Source organism: Eriocheir sinensis, chromosome 58 (assembly GCF_024679095.1).
Source record: "Eriocheir sinensis breed Jianghai 21 chromosome 58, ASM2467909v1, whole genome shotgun sequence".
NCBI lineage: Eukaryota > Metazoa > Arthropoda > Malacostraca > Decapoda > Varunidae > Eriocheir > Eriocheir sinensis.
Genome location: NC_066566.1, coordinates 384718 through 404177, shown reverse-complemented (window position 1 = coordinate 404177; position 19460 = coordinate 384718). Strand labels below are relative to the sequence as shown.

Below are 19460 nucleotides of genomic sequence, written 5' to 3'. Positions count from 1 at the left end.
ACAAAAGAGGTCAATTTCGGGTGTAGATTACAACATACCATCACCATTGTCACCGTCCCTTTTGTATTCTATCTCCGTCAATGTTATAACCTCCAGCGGCTGAGACCGACTGATCCGGACAGGGTTAACATGAAACTGATAAGTAGGTGTTTATTAAATCCAAGGAAGGTTATTCACGTAGCTTTGATTTTAAGCTCCATACGTAAGACCCTCGCTCTTTAACTCTTGTAGTAATGTGATGAGCACTGTATGTTCAATGTTACTTAACTTTATGAAACCTATTTTCTAGCAAATTCAAGTTTTAAGAAACCATAAAAATATTCAAAATAGGAAGATGTTGGTGCTCACTAGAAACTAAACTATGTACAAACATTTATAAATAGGAAGATGAAGCAATTATTCAAACAAAATTAAAGCTATACTAATTTTTATTTACACTACATTATATAAAAAAAAATCATACAAACAAAGGAGAGTAGGAGAATCGTGGTCTGCTTCTTAGATGTCACACTGCTCTAACCCACATTATCAGGCTGCTGGAGTTGTGGTCCAGCTGATATATGCGGCTGATATATACGAACACTCCAGTAGGGTATGTTTGCCCATTGTTCACACCATCCAACTAACATGTTCATCCAAAACACTACCCTGCAAGACTGAGTGATGAAAAAATATGAGGTAATAAAATATGTGGTAATAAAAATGAACTACTCAAAATAAAGACATTCTAATTTAATGATGGTTCAGTTTAATACCTCGGATCAGTTTTACTTTTACAGAGCAGTGTTTTCTTGATGAGCACCGACTGGAAGGATGTGGATGAAGTGGCAAACACACTGTACCTCATGACCATTAGTAAAACTCCCTCGGGTATCTGTTTGTTAGGCTGAAGTTTTCTCTCCTCATATAAGGGCCATAAGGATCATCTGGGTAGTGCCTCATTTTCCTCCAGTATTTGGTCACCTGGAATGCATTAAAAAATAAGAAATAAGTGTTTATAGTATATATATTTTAGTGACACCCTGCTCCCCCACAAGAACCTCCCTTGACCTGTTGGCTGGAATTGTCAGGGCTTTGGAGGATGGAGGAACGAGGCATTGGGGATATAGAGATAATCTAAGAAATATCCTGCACCCCATGCAAGGTAAAGATCTTGATGGAAGATGCAGTGTTAAGGAAGCAATAAACATAATGCAGAATGCTGATATATAGATGTATTCATGTTATTATTATGCATATACATCTTCATTATATCCTGTAAGGCAGGGGCGGGCAACCTTTTCGAAGGAAGGGCCAGATGAGACTTTCAGGAGCAGGCCGCGGGCCGGATTGAAAAACGAAAATACCAAAGTAAAAAAAATAAAAATGGAAAACCTAGAGATCAGTGAGACAACTGGTGCTGCTTGCCATGAAGTGTTTCAATGTCCGACTCGGTGGATGAAGTGGACAACAGAATAGTGTCACTGAGGTGGAGGTCTGAGAGTAGAGACTTGATGTCCTTCATTTTGGAGAAGAGCAGCTCACAACAGTAGTTGCAGCAAGGCAAGGAAAATACTCAAACTTAACATCAGACAACTGATCACGTCTAAACCCCAACCTCGAAGGCATTGATGCATGCGTGCATGTCTGTCAGGAGAATGTCTTTGCCTTGCAGCTTCACATTAAGAATGTTCGGATGTGATGATGTCTGTGAGTAGGCACAGGCCAGAGAGCCATTGCGCGTCAAGGTGATCAGCATGGGGTAGATTCTTTTGGCAGAGGAAAGTGGCGATCTCCTGCCAGTGATGTCTGTGAGTAGGGCCAGGCCAGCGAGCCAGCGTGGGTTAGAGTGATCAGCGTGGGGAAGATTCTTCTGATGGGGGAAAGTGGCGGTCTCCTGCTGCAGGTCGCACACATAGACAGCATGGCCCCACAACAAGACAGCTTCAGCTTGTGCTTTTTTGTTTGAATTAAATAGGACAACCAGATCTCAAAAAGGACACAGTCTTTAAAAGAACAGACCTGGCAACTCTCGCAGAGTGAGGTGAGAAGCGCAGGCTTGCTAAACAGTATTTGCCAGCAGATGCTGTTTGGGTTTTGCGGGGCGGATTGCAATGTTAATGCCTGGCAGGGTGGCGGGCCAGACGCCAGGCCTTCATGGGCCAGAGGTTGCCCGCTCCTGCAGTGTAGTGTAATAAAAAATCCAATCATATGATCACAAAGGAATTAAAAATATTTTGTTGTGCTGCTATTAGATTGATTAAATGCATCAGGGAATGAAAATCAGTAAGTTTTACACATACCATGTATGGCTATTTTGATTTATTCTTTTACTAAAAATACACCGACTATCTGAGATTAGTGCAAATAAAGTTTAACACTAGTTTAAGGAAGTTTGCCAGAAAAGTCTGAGAAGTTGAACTTGAGGTATATAAGGTGAAATATTGTACCAAATTCAATTGAATAATTTTACAGCTGACTTCAAGCATCAGCTACAGTAGTCCTGCATGCCTTAGAATGCAACACAATACCCACCATCTTATCCAACATATTTGACTGTGTTGAATTGCAGAAAACATGTGTCTTGCACCTCAGCCTCTGTGCCGGTGACTTCTTCCAGACTCTCTTTTTGGCACCTGCTCTCGGCCTGATCCAGATGCCACGTCCGGCCCTGCAACAGCAATCCCCGTTGAAGTGTTCATTCATAAGAAAGATCCACATTCAAAATAAACAATGAACAATTGGAGGAAGTGCAAGTATCCTGCATCTTAGCTTGCTATGAAGGGAGAATGGGTTGACGACATATTAGCATATACTATAGCACAATGCCTTTCTTCATGACTGTGCTTCCCCTACTGGTTGAACTGCTTTAATCTGATGAAAAAAATTCTGATAGTATGTTCATTCAATGAAGATATTTTGGGAGGACTCACTTTTGTAATGTACAGTTTTCCCTGCCATACAATGCAGTTTTTACCAAAGAAAGTCTTCCTAAAAATATCCAGCATCTTATACCCTAAAGGTTAGGTTTGGCTATTCACAGAGGTTGTTGTGAGAACTTATAACAACTGATACCTATAAGCATAATGGTCAATTAATCAATCAATATCGGCATACACCAGGGGTTGAGTTGCCTCACTCCCTACACATCAGATGTAAGGTAGTAACCAACAAGATCAGTTCCTACAACAAAAACAGATTGACAGCATGCAACAATAACCACTAAAGAGACAAAATAATACATATGCTCATTCATAAAATAATACTGACAGAAAGGAATATATATATATATATATATATATATATATATATATATATATATATATATATATATATATATATATATATATATATATATACTATAATAACCCTCTTATTATGAGAGCTGAACACAATATAAAAATCTCCTAAAAATAGAAAGGAGCAGAGATTGAATAGATAACAAGCCCTTCCACAAAACAGACAACAGTACTCATTGCACACAGGCCTCACCAGTGCAGTCTCTTGAAACGCTTTAGAACAGGCTTGACTGACTTCCGCTTGCCCTTCTGCATCGACCACTTGACCAATGAGCGACTGGGGATGGTGGTAGCAGGGGGGAGAACAAGGGGTGATAGTCTAGGCAGTGCTGCTGGCACCCCTAACTTGGTGTTCAGGATTGAGTGGAACCTGAAATTAAAGAACAGTTAAGAAAAAAAGTTTGAAAATTAACAATGAAGCAAAACCAAGCAAATAAACATCATCACCCACTAAATAAGAAAAAGTGACAATATTTGTGTTTGTGTGGGGTTGGAAAGTTGGAAAGTTTCATTTAGTCGGGGCAACATCTGTGGTCATATACCAGAGAGAGACAGAAGGGGAAGGAATTATAGGAGAAGGGAACAGATCCCAGGAGACGGGACACAACCCCCGATTAATACCTGGTACCCATTCACTGCTGGGTGGACAGGGGCGTAGGGTATCGGAAAAGCCGCCCAAATTTTTCCACTCTGCCCAGGAATCGAACCCGGGCTCTCTCGGTTATGAGCCGAATGTGCTAACCACTACACCAAGAAGCCCCTCGTAGGGTTGGAAAGGTGGGGAAAGTTTCTGAAATATTTGGAAACTTTCTGCAAATTTATTTAGGTGGGAATTTTGGAAATTGGAAAGCACATCAAAAAATGCCAAAATTAGGTTAGCAATATCAAAGACATACCCAGAAACATTCTTCAGAGACAAGAGACCCATCTGCCGCACACCAGTGCCATACTGACACACAAAGTTCTGGCTGGGCAGGATGGCACTGGGCCCGGCATATCCTCTGAGGCCCCCCTGAAGTGCAGGTCTGAGGGCAACACCAACAGCCTTGCCATGTGCTGTGAGCTGGCAGCACAAGGAACGCAACATCTGAAGAAAAAAAATTGTAACTCATGAACATAAGAATTTAAATGAGAGAAATAGAAAATACAAAATGGATGGATCCAGCAGCCAACACTGCATGCCCAATAAATTTAAACTAACCTAACCTAACAACCTAACGTAACCTACCTAATGGGGAGCTTCATCTCCCTCGACCCCCTTAATGAGGGAGCTTTGCCCCCTCTCAATCCCCCTTCTATTTTCTGGAAGTCTTTCGTCACTACTCTGTATTAAGGGACCAAAAAATAATCCATAATGTAGGTATTAATCACACAAGGTGGCTGCCCCTTCATCAACATTAGCTGACCACCCATTACCCACTGCTGCCCAGCACGGGGAATGACTGCCACAGCGGAGGGAGCCGAGCAGGACACACAGCACCACATTACCCTGCTCCTGCTGCTCCTCGCCGGGCCGCCAGTCGTCCCTTGCTCGTACCAAGACGCTCTCGAACTTGAGTCGCACAGTCCCTAACTGAGTGTGGTCTTGTCTTGTTGTTCTTGATGTTCACCACGGTCGACTTGGGAGTCCACCGCCCCTACACTTTGCTCCACTCCTGGATCTGAATGATAATGCGCAGGGCACCTTTCAGGTGGATAATACGCATATTAATATGGTCAGGGGCTCATCAGGGATCCCCGGCAGAAACAGGTCCAATTTTCTCTTGAAGGTCCCCGTGCTGCAGTTTGATGTCCTGATGTCCCTCGGCAGGGCACATGTTACCCCAACGTTACCCAAACGTACCCTGTGCACCCCTCGGGCCGGCGGGCTCCCTGAGAGAGGTCTGGGAGGATCAACGAGACGCAGCAGCAGCAGCAGTGTGTCCAGCCTCCCACAGTCCCCGCGGTAAGACAGTGCCACGAGGCACAACACACACACACACACACACCGGCGCGGCGCGGGACTGTCTCTCCCGCTGTTTACTACACCGCCGCCTCGGAGTGTGCCGCCGCCGCCGCCGTGCTGAGTGCCCCTGATACATTGAAGAAGAGTTAATTGTGTGAACGATCATATTCAGGGGAGGGCTACGGAAGACTGGAGACAGAAAGTTCCCAGGAGTGGCATAAGCAGAAGGCCAGACCAAGCCAGGAGCAAGCCGGGCCCAGGGGTGTTCCGTGCCCCCCCCCCCACACACCTTCATGTCCACGGTGGGTCTTTGGTTACCTTAGTGATAGTAAAGAGGCAGGCAGATAACTACTCACAAGGGTGCCTCTTCTCTGTGCATCTCTCTCAAAGTTGTCAAATCTCTTTTTAAAGGTGTTGACGTAAGACCCTTACTGCCCTTGATGAAAAGGTTTGTATCCTCCTCTGACTAGGAAACCAAATATGGTGGAAGTATTATTGAGTCACATTTGCTTACCATTACCACCTCTCAAAGCAGAGTTCTTTGGAGCATCAGAAAGGTGAATGTCAGTGTATGTAGTATGAAGTGTGCGGCTGAAGTTTGGGAATAATTGAGGAAAGAGAAGACTTGTGAGGTGACTAGTTTGACCTTACAGATGATGCAGGCAGCCGCAAGACAAACTCGACATGTGGCAGCTGCGAGCAGTGTGGGAATCCGCTGCAAGTCTTCACTCAGCATGAAGAAGAAAATTTTGTGGCATACAGGAGACAGAACTGTTCCCAGCGACCAGCCAGCTGCCTGGTCCACGGGGGAGGTGAAGCACCCGGGTAAACTGGACTGCCCTTTAGGAAACATAGACAAATACCCCAAAAAGATGCCTGATGGAGGACTGCAGTACTTTGGGTTCCAGTATTATCCAAGGTGAGGCTGGCAATTCTAATAGTAATGGGTGGGTGAGGATTGTTGTATTTTTATTATACAGAGGCCCTCCATATTTGTGATAGTGGGAAAAATTAAAGCTCTTTATTGTAGCTATAGAGAAGCCTCATTGACCAGTATTGATCACTATAAACCACAAGGAACAACATTTGCTGCCAGAAATGCAGAAGACATCCTCTTGTTAATTTTTGTAATTCCCCCCCCACCCCCCTCCCTCTCCATAAAAAAAAGAATAATCGAGTCTGCAATAGTCAAATCTGCTAATATGCAAAAACAACTGAATACCTGGAGACTCATTTTGCCTGTGTAGTAGTTTTGCACACCTAGGCTGGACATGTTATTTGTTGTGATGTCAGCTCATTGTTCTGGTGGCCAGGAACCCCGAGGAGAAGGACCCACCCTATGAGCCCACCCCTTTGCACCTGGTGACCCGTGTTCGGTGCCTCAAGAAGAAGCCGTGGTGGGATAAACAAATCATGGAGTCCCTTGGCCTCAATGGAAAGGTAGTCTATCACTTCTATGATCTCAGGACTTAACTTTTCTCATTCAGTCAATCCCGCTGTGCCGGCAGGGTTTGGGCCTCACCAGTGGGGCACAGTTGTGCTAACCACTAATTAGTAAAACTAACTTTTTTGTTAGTGGATCAGCATTTTTTCTAACTTTGAGAACTGTTAGCAGACCAGTTAGCTTCTGCTAGATTTAACTTTACTAACTAGATATAACTAAGTCTGCTATCAAAATGTGTCAGACTGGGGCACCTGTGCAAGTTTTTGAATCATGATAATCAAAGGGTAATAAATTTTGTTGAGCTAAACACACATTTTGTTGTTTTGTACCTAAGATCAGTCAAGCTTCTGGTACCACATTTTTGAGCATGAGACAAATGTTTATTGTAGGCATAGTGTTTTAGTATGGATAGAAAAGCACCAAGAATTGTTCCATGGGTTACTTTCAGCGAAGTGATATTGCCATAGTGAAGAACAACCCTGAGAACAACGCCAAGCTGTGGAGAGTGAAGCACTTGGTGAAGGTGACACCCATCAGACTGCCCACGGACAAGTTGGATAATGTTGATCCTCGCTGCTGCTTCCTGAAGGTGAGCTGTTCATTTGGGTAGTGTGTATGCGTGCATGCATAAAGAAAATGCTTCCCATGTGTTGGAAGGGTCCACTCATACAGCTTCATTGGTTAAAATAAGAGTTAAAGGCTATTTGCCTCAATTGTATTCTACCTCTTTAAATTCTACCACAGTGCTGCGTGCTATCTTTTATCACTATTTCCAAGCAGACTGTTTCTAATTTTCTTTAGTTCAGTGCTCTTGCCCCTCCCACTGCCTCACCACACACATCTTCCTACTCTAGCTCATCCCTTTGCTGTCCAACTTCCTGTCTACAATGTAAATTGATCTTTTATTTTTTTAGCTCCTGTTCCCTTTGTGGTAATGGTGATTTGTTGGATTTTCCAATTATGTTAAGCTATTGAACTGCCTCCTTTATTGTATAGAAATATATTCATTTCCCTGAGCATTTATCCATTATCCAAAATTACCTCAGCTTTGTCTTACATCTGTACAACTTATACTCAGTCATTCATGGAGAGCCACCAGGAGGCAGTCTCATGAATGCCTCAGTCACATCATTTACCTCGATAAGTATCAGTGTGCAAAGTTTTTAAATGTACAACTTCTGCAGGAGGATGGTGAGTTCATCATCAACCCTGCAGTGCAGGTGGAGGATGAACGCCTTGAGGCAGATCCCAAGCTTGAAGCGCTCAACTGGGACAAGGACTTCATTGATCGACACACTCGCAAAAACTGGGAGTATCCTTGGCAGTTGAAGCTTTGCTAGTTCCTCCCAAGATCATTTGACAGGAGAGGCATTGACTCGTATAGAGGAATTAAAGATTTATTTTATTTTTTATTTATTTATTTTTTTTCAATTTTTGCTGCTCAGGATCCAGGGTTTATATGTAATATATTAAAAATCACATTCACAAAAAAAAAATTGACAGGGGCAGGCCTTCACATTCTCTGATAAGGTAAAATAAGTTTCTTGTTTTTTCTTTTATTCTGTTTTTATTAACAGGTTGCGAATGTTGGAATCATAAAAATAATTTAAATACACTGTAAATATGGTGCAAATTTTCATTGCTCATATACCATATATATGTAAATAGTTGTTGATGATTATATAAAACAGAACAGCAATCATTTGCGTAAATATACCACATAAATTTTAACAACACTGAACCCTACCTCATGATCTAAGGGCTGCCAAAGAGCCTGTTTCCCCTCACTGAAACAGTTAAATATACAACATACTGACCTCCACACACCAGACCTTATCAGCTCAATGCACAAATCAGTGAAGTATACCATCACCATTTTTTTTTTTAATAACTTTTTAAGCCCTGATCATTCTGCCTACTCTACATCCTTCCCTGTCAGGAATGCTTCATGCATCATAAATATATTGTATATATCCACACCCAAGCTTCAAGTAACAAATGTGCAGTGATTCCCGCTGGCAGGAAACACATTATTATGGGGATAAGCATACCTGGCATGCTCAACTTATACATAACTATTTTCCATATATGTGACATATCAAGGGTCTCCCTAATGAAACCTTTGGAACTGCCATATATTAGATCATCATTGATATAGTTTTGCCATAGTAAGAATCTGACATTTGCTGACTCCCTAACTAATGGTTCATCAATCAGGTTCCAGGCAAAGGTGCCCAGCCTGATGAACCCTTGGCACATGTCATGGCTTCACTGGTGGCATACCCCACAGCCCTAAGGTGTAGGTCAGACTGCCCTTGCTGCAGGGCAACAGATGTGATGTGAATGCATCACAGTGCACCTGGCAGTGGAAGGGTCAGTGTGTTATGTAAATGAAAGCCATTACTCAGATAACATATCACAGACACTGAAGGACACACCACTGTAGTCACCACAGATGCTGAACCTCCATGAAAGGGTTCCACGTTTGTGCTTCTGAGCAACACACCAGGTGGTTAGTTTGAGCTCAACAGACTAACATTCACCATACACAGCATAAGCTACTTATAGCATCTCATGTTTAGTGAAGTTCATAAGCAGCTACTTATGAACTTTACCATGCCCACCCGGCCAACCATACACAATAAACAGACTACACAATTTCATGAAGATTTCATCTTTAATCAGTAATGCAAGACCACAGAGTCTCACAGAGACCAAGACTTAAGGTAATGTACTGGCAACACACTATGTATGTTGTGATTTTAGAGTGTATCATATACACAATGGTATACATAAATACACTAAAGCAACATGCTACTATGATAAAAAGGCCAAATATGCATCTGGAGGATTGACCAAACACTCATACAAGAAAATTAAGAGAATTTACACACACATACAGTACCCACCGTGTACCTTGTGCCAGAAGTACAGCTCAAAAGCATGCACTGCATCACTTATGGCCAAGACTTTGGGAGCCATCATGAGCACAGGCTCTAAGAGTGCAGCTACTTACTAACACACAACACCATCCATCCAGGGCAGGGATAATTTTTTTCTTTATTTTTCCCAAGTGTTTTGCAGGAAGCATTACTGCCATTGTGTATGTTTAATACGTACATGTACAGCAAAAGATCTTACTTTTGCTACATAAAGTTTGCATAGATAATAAGGAGTGAAAATGGTTATGCTTTTTGGGTAATTCAGCTCTAGGACCGTTTTCATTTCTTCCTACAGTATTTTCTCCCATGTGATAAGTCCTAATTATTTGTAAGAGTATGGGCAGGCTTCTAGTTAGCACTTCTTGACATCTTTTAGTCACATTCAAAAGGTAAAATTGTGCACTTACACACTTAGCTGTGTGTGGCCTCATTGTTTATCTCCAGCTCACATTGGCCCTTGAGCCGGGCGGGTAAGAACACCATACTACAGGACACAGGGCAAGTGTGACATCCAGGTTACCACAGTTTACCTTCCCCAGGAATTCATTTATCAACCAGCCCAAAAGGGGGCATGAGCAGCTGGGTGAGCTGAGCACCAACTACCCAGGTAGGGATCAAATCTGGGTCCGGGAATTCACAGTGAGGGGTGTTAATTAGTACACCATAGAGGCACACTTGAGGTGTCCCACAAACCTACAGGGTCCTCATGAGGACTAACAAATACAGTAAAGAGGCTGTGGTTCAGTCCTCAGCTGAATTGCTTATTGCTCATTGCTTTAATGTGCTAAAATGAGTTCCTGGGTGTCCAGCCTGATTCCAAATCATCCCGAACTACTGTACAGCATAACAGAATCTGAAAACCCAACAAAAGGAACAGACAGAAGGTGTGATTGGTCAGTAGGATTTTAGAGGATGTAATCATCCTTGAGCGACACTAGACGTAACTGCCATGGCAAAGGACACACACACACACACACACACACACACACACACACACACCGCTCTGATAGCTCAGTCAGTAAAGCACTGTAGTGCCAGGCTTCGCAACTTGCCAGGCAGCGGTTTGAGCCCCTCTCAGACCGGGTTTTTCCTGCTGAGTAGAAGCAATTACTGTCCCCCCTTGAGCAAGGGTGATGGGGTGTGTGATGTGTGAGGTCCTGGCAGTACCCAGAGATCAACTAAAGAGCCTTGCTCCAATTGTGAGGGTACTTGCTGGTGATTGCGGGTCAAACTCGTGATCAGGCCATGGTGAAAAATACACACACACACACACACACACACACACACACACACACACACACTTCTCTTAGCAACTGCAAGGCTGTGACCCAGTGAACATAGATGTGTCTCAGGCTGCCTGTACTGGTGGAGAGTGGAATCCCTTGTCTCTCTGTCAAGCAGAGGAAGAGGTTGACTGGCTGGAAATGTGAATGGAGAGGGAACTATGAGGTGACATGAGATATTGTCTGAGTCACATAATGTAAAAAAGGGAAATGTCCTTATGACATTAAATATGCATGTGTCCTAACTAAGTAAAGGGGAGCACACGCCCGAGGCACATCGATTCACCTGCTCGCCGCCTCCACTCCCAACAGTCCCCAAAACAAGCTCCCACACAGCTGCCTGTCCATTTCAAGTCCCTCTTGGCAGCACCAGCTGACTTGCCCCAGCCATGAATTACGAGGGCGTCCCCTTGGTCTCCTCCACTCAGGGCTGTCTCATACATAAACAACCCTGTGAGCAGGATCAACGTCCAGGAGGCATGCCACACGCCCATAAAGCCAGAGATGGTGTTGATGGACTAAGCTGGTGACAGGCCTTGATTCATGTTCATGGAGTAGTCGCTGGTTCAACACAAAGTCATCCCAACAATACCCCATGACATTGCGGTGCACTTGGTACCAAAGGCTTCAACACGCCTCTCTAAGTCACTGTTCAGTGTCCATGTCTCACAGCCATACAGTAAGACGGAGCAGAGGCGACTGGAAGATCCGAATCTTTGTCCACCGGCCTAGGTATCAACAACACCATATACTGGTACTGAACAAGTACATAAAACCGGTGCCATGGACAGCACAAGCGTCTCCTATATAGTAAACAGGGAAGAGATTATGAGGTTACAAAGTGATGTGAATGAATGATGCCCAAAAAGTTGCCTTTGTTAAGTTTTGTATATAGGTAATGGAATGAGTCCAGATCTGTGAAGTTCAAGAAGTATCCTAGGCTGTGGAGTGCAGCGTCACCCTGGGTGGCTGCAGCAGAGCTTGTGGCCAGCGTTTGCAGCGTGTGACTCTCTGGTCATCGTCTGGCAACCTTGTTGCTCACATCTAGATCCTTCCTCTCTACTAAGCACAGGATTTTGTAGCTGTTTGAACAATTATAACAACAAAACAATTGTGACACCGAACCACAAGTGTAAGTATGTTTGTTCTACTTCTAGAACTGTAAATCTGTACTGTAGCACTGTATTTTTCTATGATGAGAAGAGTTGCAGCAGTGGACATGGAGTGGTGGGAAGGCACCTTTGCAACCTGACACTCACTGCAACAAGCGTCACTGCACAGCACCAAGTCCATCGGAGACTGATATATAATGGAGCACAAGGGGCACTTATTGATCACGCCTGGGAAGCTGTGAATGTCTGGCAACTTGTGTTCCATTGTTCTCCCATTACAGTTACCTTGCTTGACCAGTAATGGAGGTGATGAGAGGATGACGGAAATACTGCAACCATAATAGCATCTACCGTTATCAGTATATATCAGGTAGTTTATTATCTATTGCATTTCCACTTTCATTCAGGGCATATTCTGCTACATTTGGCAAAGTATCACCTATCACTTGAGCACCAGCTGTGTCTTTCTCCTCCCCATCCCCATTCATCTCTTCTTCCTCCTCCTCTTCTTCCTCTTCTTCATCTTCCTCCTCATACTCATCATCGTCATAATAATAGTATTCCTCGTCCTCCTCGTTCCCCTCCACGCCAAGGCTCATGTTCATGTTCGGGGTGGCCACCAGCTTCATGTACGGGTCAAGGTCGTACTCAAACATCAGGAAGTCCATCAAGTACTTATAGTAGAGCTGCTTCACCTCCGTCGACGTGAGCTGCGAGTAGTACCTCTCAGCCACGTCTGAGGTCTTGTGGGCCAGGTCGGTGCGGTGCGACCACTGGATCTGCACCTTATCTGCCAGGCCGCGGTGGAACAGGATGAAGTCCGAGTCCTGAGTGAGCGTCTCCATCTTGGCAATGATGTCATACTTGACGTGGCAGGGTGTGCACAGCAGGAACATGGGCCGCCAGTGCTCGTCATACTCCTCCACGTCCGTGTCCAGGAGGTACTGCACAAACTCCCTGAACGTGGGCTCCTTGCGGGCATGGTCGGGGTCCGGCTCTTTGCTCCCCTTGATGCTGGACTTGCGGTACACCTTGACGATCTTCTTGCCGTAGATGGAGTAGTAGTACCCACCCCTGAGGTTAAGGAAGGGTAGGGTCAGTACTAGGAAATGACTACAAACATTCTTGCCATAGTGGTTGTTTGTTAATGAATCAATATGAAGTGATGACAAAATAATATCAGTGCTAGGAACTCATACTTTCCTGCCACATTAGTTGTTTGTTAAAGAAGGGCTGTAACATTATGAGGGGATGACACAGTAAGATAATCAGTCATTCACTTTGCTCAGCTTCTATAGAGGGTTGTAAGTTTTATTGTCAAATTTCTTAGAGTGGAGTAGTGCGCCCTCCTCAACGCCCACCAGCTGGGGATGTGAGCAGGGGGGTGAGGGGGTGGGGGTGAACTGAACTGAAATGAAGTCACTCAAGACCCAGGCAACAAATAAAGGAGGCAGGGGAGTAGTGGGTGAAGCAATAGTCACTCAAATTAAAACATCACCCAGGCTTTACAGAACAATGAGGCGTTCAAGCAGGCGTGACAACGTTACCTGAACTTCAAGTCCCGCTCGTAGTCCTCCAGCTTGTCACGGTAGGCAGACAGGACCCGCTCAAAGGGGTGGCGTGCAACCTGGCGGAGCAAGGCAGCATCACACAAATATAAACACACTACATATAGGCAGAAAAATGACTTAACAGGTTAATTAGAAAGGGTTACTAGGCTGCTATAGCTAAAATAACTAAAGAGAAGAATCTCCTTCATCACTGGAGTAATTCTATACAGTAGAACTGCACTGTTTTGAGGCATTGAATATCTCCTAATGATGCTGACAGTAACGAGGAAAGTTACTATTTTTGTGCAGTTAGATCAGTATCACCAAGCTTACGTCAGGCCGATGGGGTTTCATAATTTTTAAATGCGTCCCTTTAATCTAGAATCACCATCCCTGGTTTGCTTGTTTTTGTGGTTCATTTATTCACTCATTCAATGCATCATTTATTCATTTACTAATGCGTAGTACACGTATTTGGTCATTGTTTCAATTTGGGTGTACTTTTCTGTAACAGGCAGTCGCGTGGATACCATGGTACGATGTTACATATTCTCTGCCGGGGTTTCGGTCAGAACTGTGATTAGCAGGGAGTTGAGTAGTTAGGCGGTGTGTATTATTTCGCTAGAGGCTGCTACTTACTGTCCATAATTTCGTCTACTCTCTTGATAATAGTGGAATTTAGTTACAATGAGGTTAGAAAGCCTCGGATCCGCCCTAAACTAACAAGCATTAGGTTTGAAAATATAATGAGCGTTCCCAATATAGTACATTATTCTGGTCTGATGCCGACTGTATTTTTACCATGTTTATGTTTCCATGTATTGTTTCTGTGTTAACTATGTATGTCGATAACGGAATGGCTGTTCCTCCTCGACGCCTCGCTCACAGAGAGGACGCAGCTATCATTATCTCATTATATCGAGCCTATTCTCTTGTTCGATTATTGCATTAAGTTATTACACTCGACTATCGATCATTGTAAGAAGCGACAACATGTATCACTTATTAGCGCGTTGGCAACCACCGCGAAGAAGGCGACGCATTTATGAGAGCTTGTTCACTTGTAATTGCTTTTAATCTGGACAAGGGGATGAAAACAAACTGACACGGACAACAGAAACACCCATTCTCTCTCTCTCTCTCTCTCTCTCTCTCTCTCTCTCACCATAAACTTCATGGTGACGGGCATGGTGCGGCGCAGCAGGGCGGCGGGCAGCATCGGGTACTTGTCCCGCAGCAAGACGTGTTCGCGAGAGACGTCCCGCAGCGCGCCCTCCTCCACGCCCGCCAGCTGGGGACACGGGCAGGGGGTGAGGGTGGGGGGGTGGGGGTTGTTATTGTCATAGTAGTAATAGTTATAACAGTAGCAGTAATAGTTATAATAGTAGTAATAGATGTAGTGGTAATATTGGTAGTAGTAGTAAGTGGTTGTTGTTGTAGGGGAAGCATTAACCATAAAAATATATACATGTCAAAATTTTACACATTTGTGGAGAGAGAGAGAGAGAGAGAGACGTTTGTGTGTGTGTGTGTGTGTGTGAGAGAGTTACCTGAAGGAAGGCGTGGAGCCAGCTGGTGCTGGCGGCCTTGGGCACCTTGCACCAGGTGAGGGAGTGACTCCTGTCCACGAAGATCTGGTGGAACGACGACCTGGAGAGAGGAGGGAGTGGCTGAGACAGGGGGGGAGGGTTGTTGGTGGCCAGCTGTACCTTAGTGTTAATAGGTACAAAGCGATGAAGAGACAGACTTTTCTGCCTTATGACTAGAGAAGGCGTGGGCTGCATCAGGTGGGGAAGGGTGAGGTGGTGGTGGTCCTGTCTAGTGAATTCCCAAATAGGTACAGACAGAGACAGAGGGACACAGACTAAACAAATTATACTTCCTCGCTGACTGACTGGGGAAGGTGCGGGAGGCATCAAACGGTGGCGGTGGTGGTGACAGGCTGAATAAATGACTGGTTAACACACACACACACACACACACACCTCTTGTTCAGCTGCCAGAGTCTCTCCAGCTGGGACTGCGACAGGTCTTTCTTGTCCCTGCGTATGTCGTCCTTGATCTTGTCCTCCGTCGACTTCTGCACCGCCTTCAGGAACTTGACCTTGCTGGTGTAGGCGCCCCACGCGGCACACACCTCCTTCACCCGCGCCCGCCTCTCCTGAAACTCCACCACCTGCACCTCCTCCCGCGGCCGAAGAACCTGTGAAGGGCGTAGAGGGTCAGAAGGTGATGAAGACGGGTAGATAGATAGATAGAAAGATAAAGGCAGAGAGAGAGAGAGAGAGAGAGAGAGAGAGAGAGAGAGAGAGAGAGAGAGAGAGAGAGAGAGAGAGAGAGAGGCAAAATAACATGACGGTATGACACAGGAGCACATAGTAACAATAAAAAAATAAAAATAAACATGACAAGCTAGTGTGTGTGTCTGTGTGGTGTGTGTGTGTGTGTGTGTGTGTGTGTACGGATACGTTTAAGTAGATAAAGAAAAAAAAAATAAGGGGATATCGGGAGAAAAAAAAGTTGGATGTCATTGAACTTGCGAGTAGAAAAAAAAAATAATAAGAGGAAGAAACGGAGCTGAACGGAAGAGTTAGACGGATGGAGGTTAGGCAGGGAGCGGCCGTTGGCGGGGGAGGCGGAGAGACAGGCCGGGGGTGAGGAAGCAAAGAAAGAAAAGAAGTAGTTGCTATGTATTTTGTTGTGAGGAGCAGGAAAAAGAAGTGGTTGCTGCGTAGTGAGGAGGGAGGAAATGAAGTAGTTGCTATGTATTTTATGGTGAGGAGGAGGGAAAATAAGTAGTTGCCGTGTATTTTGTAGTGAGGAGGAGGAAAAAGAAGTGAGGAGAGAAGAAACAGAAGTAGTTGCTGTATATTTGTAGTGAGGAGGAGTAAAAAGAAGAAGTGAGGAGAGAAGAAACAGAAGTAGTTGCCGTGTATTTTGTAGTGAGGAGGAGGAAAAAGACGTAGTGAGGAGGGAAGAAACAGAAGTAGTTGCCGTGTATTTTGAAGTGAGGAGGAGGAAAAAGAAGTGAGGAGGGAGGAAAAGAAGAAGTAGTTGCCGTGTATTTTGTAGTGAGGGGGAGGAAAAAGAAGTAGTGAAGAGGGAAGAAACAGAAGTAGTGAAGAGGGAAGAAACAGAAGCAGTTGCCGTGTATTTTGTAGTGAGGAGGAGGAAAAAGAAGTGCTTGCCGTGTAGTGCGTAGTGAGGAGGGATAGAAAGAGGGTAGTTGTTAGAGGATGCAGCAGGATGTTTAACCCGTTAGCTGCGGGGATCATGTTTCTTAAAGGCCCCTGTAAGCGAGAATAATGAGAAAAAATCATCACTCACGCAAACTATTTCATAATTCATATCAACGCATTTGTGATCAATTTATGCATCATCTATTTTGGGGGTTTTCTGTCATGGCAAAAAATTTGGCCCGTCGCTGCTATACGGTAAAGCCACAAACTTGGCCCCTCGCTGGTACCAGGGTCAAAGTTTTCTGAGGCTGGTGGGCGTGTGAGAGAAAGGTAGTGTGGGTGAGAGAGAAGAGCTGCTGGTTCACTGGTGGCTGGAATAGTGGATTTTCTTACCGAACCAAACCAGCGGACGTTTTATTCTTCTTATTTCTTTTTATTCTTCTTTTTTTTTTGCCCTTGAGCTGCCTCCTTAAATATAACACGAACGCTACCTCGAGTATTTCCAAAGAGTGTCTGAAACGATTTTTACATTTAGTTTGAGGAGGACTTTCCTGACCATAGTTAACAGAGACACAGGTAGTCCCAGACCCAGACCAGTCATGCAGCACATCAGGCGCGGCGAACCTTACATACACAAGTGGCCTGTGGGCTTAGGAACACTGCATACTGAGGAGAGAGAGAGAGAGAGAGAGAGAGAGAGAGAGAGAGAGAGAGAGAAATCCGGATCCTTCCACGCTATGACACACACACACACACACACACACACACACTGATGATCATGACTTCCCTCCCGACTTTTATTACATAGCTGTGAGTCTCCTCCGTAAGTGGCTCAGTTTTATGGGTTTGCTTTAACATACGAGACATAACTCAGCCAAGGAGGACAATGAACTAAGTACACCGAGAGAGAGATTAGCCGGAGATAAGGGAGGAAAGGAGGGAGGGAGGAATGAAGGAAAGCACGCAGGCAGGCAGGCAGGAAGGGAGAGGGAGGAAGGAATGAAGGAAAGCACGCAGGCAGGCAGGCAGGAAGGGAGAGGGAGGAAAGGAGGGAGGGAGGAATGATAACAACAATGAAGAAGACAATGATAAACGAAATATGAAAATAAAGAGAAAGAGGAAAGGAGGAATGAAGACAGGCACGCAGTCAGTCAGCCAGGAAGGGAGAGGGAGGAAAGATAAAGACAATGAAGAAAAAAATCGAAATATGAAAACAGGAGATGAAGGAAATGAGAATGGAAGGAAAGCGTGAATTAGCTTGATAAGGCAGAGAAAGCGAAGCCCCTCACCAAGACACTGACTGCAGGAAGACAAGGGGAGGAGGAAAGCTCACCAAGACACAGACTGCAGGAAGACACCTCACCAAGACACAGACTGCAGGAAGACAAGGGAGGAAGACACTGACTGCAGGAAGACAAAGGGAGGAAGGAAAGCATGAATTAGCTTGATAAGGCAGAGAAAGCGAAGCCCCTCACTGTAATACATAAACAGCCCCTCACCAAGACACTGACTGCAGGAAGACAAAGGGAGGAAGGAAAGCATGAATTAGCTTGATAAGGCAGAGAAAGCGAAGCCCCTCACCAAGACACAGACTGCAGGAAGACAAGGGGAGGAGGGAAAGCATGAATTAGCTTGATAAGGCAGAGAAAGCGAAGGCCCTCACTGTGATACATGAACAGCCCTTCACCAAGACACTGACTGCAGGAAGACAAGGGGAGGGAGAAGAAGGAGGGCAGACAGGCTGACTGGCAGAAAGATATAACAACCAGGAAGCGACAACCTGAACTGAAAGCTGAAACCAAACCAGTTCCAAACGAGTCGGTGTACCGTGCAGCCGTCAAGCCCTGCCCATAGACAGCCGATTGAACCCCCCAGAACCGGAGGACCCATTAAAAACTTGTTTCCACCCCCCTTGTGCCCCGATAATGGCGGCAGACGGGCAGTGATGGCGCGGGGAATCCATTTTGTGTGTAGGTGTGTGTGTGTGTGTGAGAGAGAGAGAGAGAGAGAGACAGAGAGAGAGAGAGAGAGAGAGAGAGAGAGAGAGAGAGAGAGAGAGAGAGAGAGAGAGAGAGAGAGAGAGAGAGAGAGAGAGAGAGAGAGAGAGAGAGAGAGAGAGAGAGAGAGTAACAGAAAGAAAAAAAGATTCATGTATAAAAAAATTAGAAAAACAGAGAAACGGATAGACAGACAAAGGCAGATTTTTAGATACATAGATGGACAGACAGATACATAGAAAGATAAAGAAGATACATAGAAAGATACATGAACACGGTAAAAGGAGTGAGTTCAAGAGTCGAGAATCCTTGAGAAGCGTTGGCCATTATGTATTACAAAAATACCTGTTTTTGGGAGGAGGGGGAGAGGGGAGGGAAGGAGGGAGGGGAAGAAAAACAGAGAGAGAAATTTCCGCCGGTTGAAACTGACAGAGAGAGAGAGAGAGAGAGAGAGAGAGAGAGAGAGAGAGAGAGAGAGAGAGAGAGAGAGAGAGAGAGAGAGAGAGAGAGAGAGAGAGAGAGAGAGAATCAGACAAACAGACAGACAGACAGGCAGAGAGAGAGAGAAGGGAGGGAGAGACAGGCCTGGATGTGATTGCAAAGATCCTGGTATCAATGCCCTCTCCTTCAACTTGCAATAAGAAGGGGGTGTGAGGTGGGTGACGTGAGGGGGGCGGGGAGGGGGGCAGAGCAGACAAGCAGTGAAGGCAGAAGGAGGGTGCGAAGGCGG

At 44.9% G+C, this 19460-nt stretch overlaps 3 protein-coding genes across 4 annotated transcripts in view; 1 reads left to right on the top strand and 2 right to left on the bottom strand.

Moving 5' to 3' along the window:
• Nucleotides 1–410: 410 nt before the first annotated feature.
• Nucleotides 411–5281, bottom strand: LOC126985005 (39S ribosomal protein L35, mitochondrial-like). 2 transcript variants are annotated; one of them, XM_050839230.1, is made up of 5 exons: nucleotides 5122–5281; nucleotides 4175–4365; nucleotides 3472–3648; nucleotides 2515–2650; nucleotides 411–963 (listed from the first exon to the last, which is right to left on the bottom strand). In XM_050839230.1, exons 2-5 carry the CDS (start codon nucleotides 4363–4365, stop codon nucleotides 853–855), a joined length of 615 nt encoding a protein of 204 aa, XP_050695187.1. In that variant the 5' UTR covers nucleotides 5122–5281; the 3' UTR covers nucleotides 411–852. The 2 variants fall into 2 exon arrangements, with proteins under 2 accessions (XP_050695187.1, XP_050695188.1); XM_050839231.1 differs by lacking the exon at nucleotides 5122–5281 and adding an exon at nucleotides 4767–5061.
• Nucleotides 5282–5308: 27 nt separating this feature from the next.
• Nucleotides 5309–8294, top strand: LOC126985004 (uncharacterized). Its single transcript, XM_050839229.1, has 5 exons — nucleotides 5309–5525; nucleotides 5877–6142; nucleotides 6537–6663; nucleotides 7116–7256; nucleotides 7852–8294. Exons 1-5 carry the CDS (start codon nucleotides 5517–5519, stop codon nucleotides 8005–8007), a joined length of 699 nt encoding a protein of 232 aa, XP_050695186.1. The 5' UTR covers nucleotides 5309–5516; the 3' UTR covers nucleotides 8008–8294.
• Nucleotides 8063–19460, bottom strand: part of LOC126985003 (carbohydrate sulfotransferase 13-like) — a 58994-nt gene continuing 47596 nt past the window's right edge. The window contains exons 2-6 of the mRNA XM_050839228.1: nucleotides 15540–15757; nucleotides 15105–15204; nucleotides 14720–14845; nucleotides 13552–13631; nucleotides 8063–13078 (exon numbers count right to left, since the gene is read on the bottom strand). Coding sequence (XP_050695185.1) covers nucleotides 12361–13078; nucleotides 13552–13631; nucleotides 14720–14845; nucleotides 15105–15204; nucleotides 15540–15757 — 1242 coding nt within the window. The 3' untranslated portion in view covers nucleotides 8063–12360. The remainder of the gene's footprint in view (nucleotides 13079–13551; nucleotides 13632–14719; nucleotides 14846–15104; nucleotides 15205–15539; nucleotides 15758–19460) is intronic.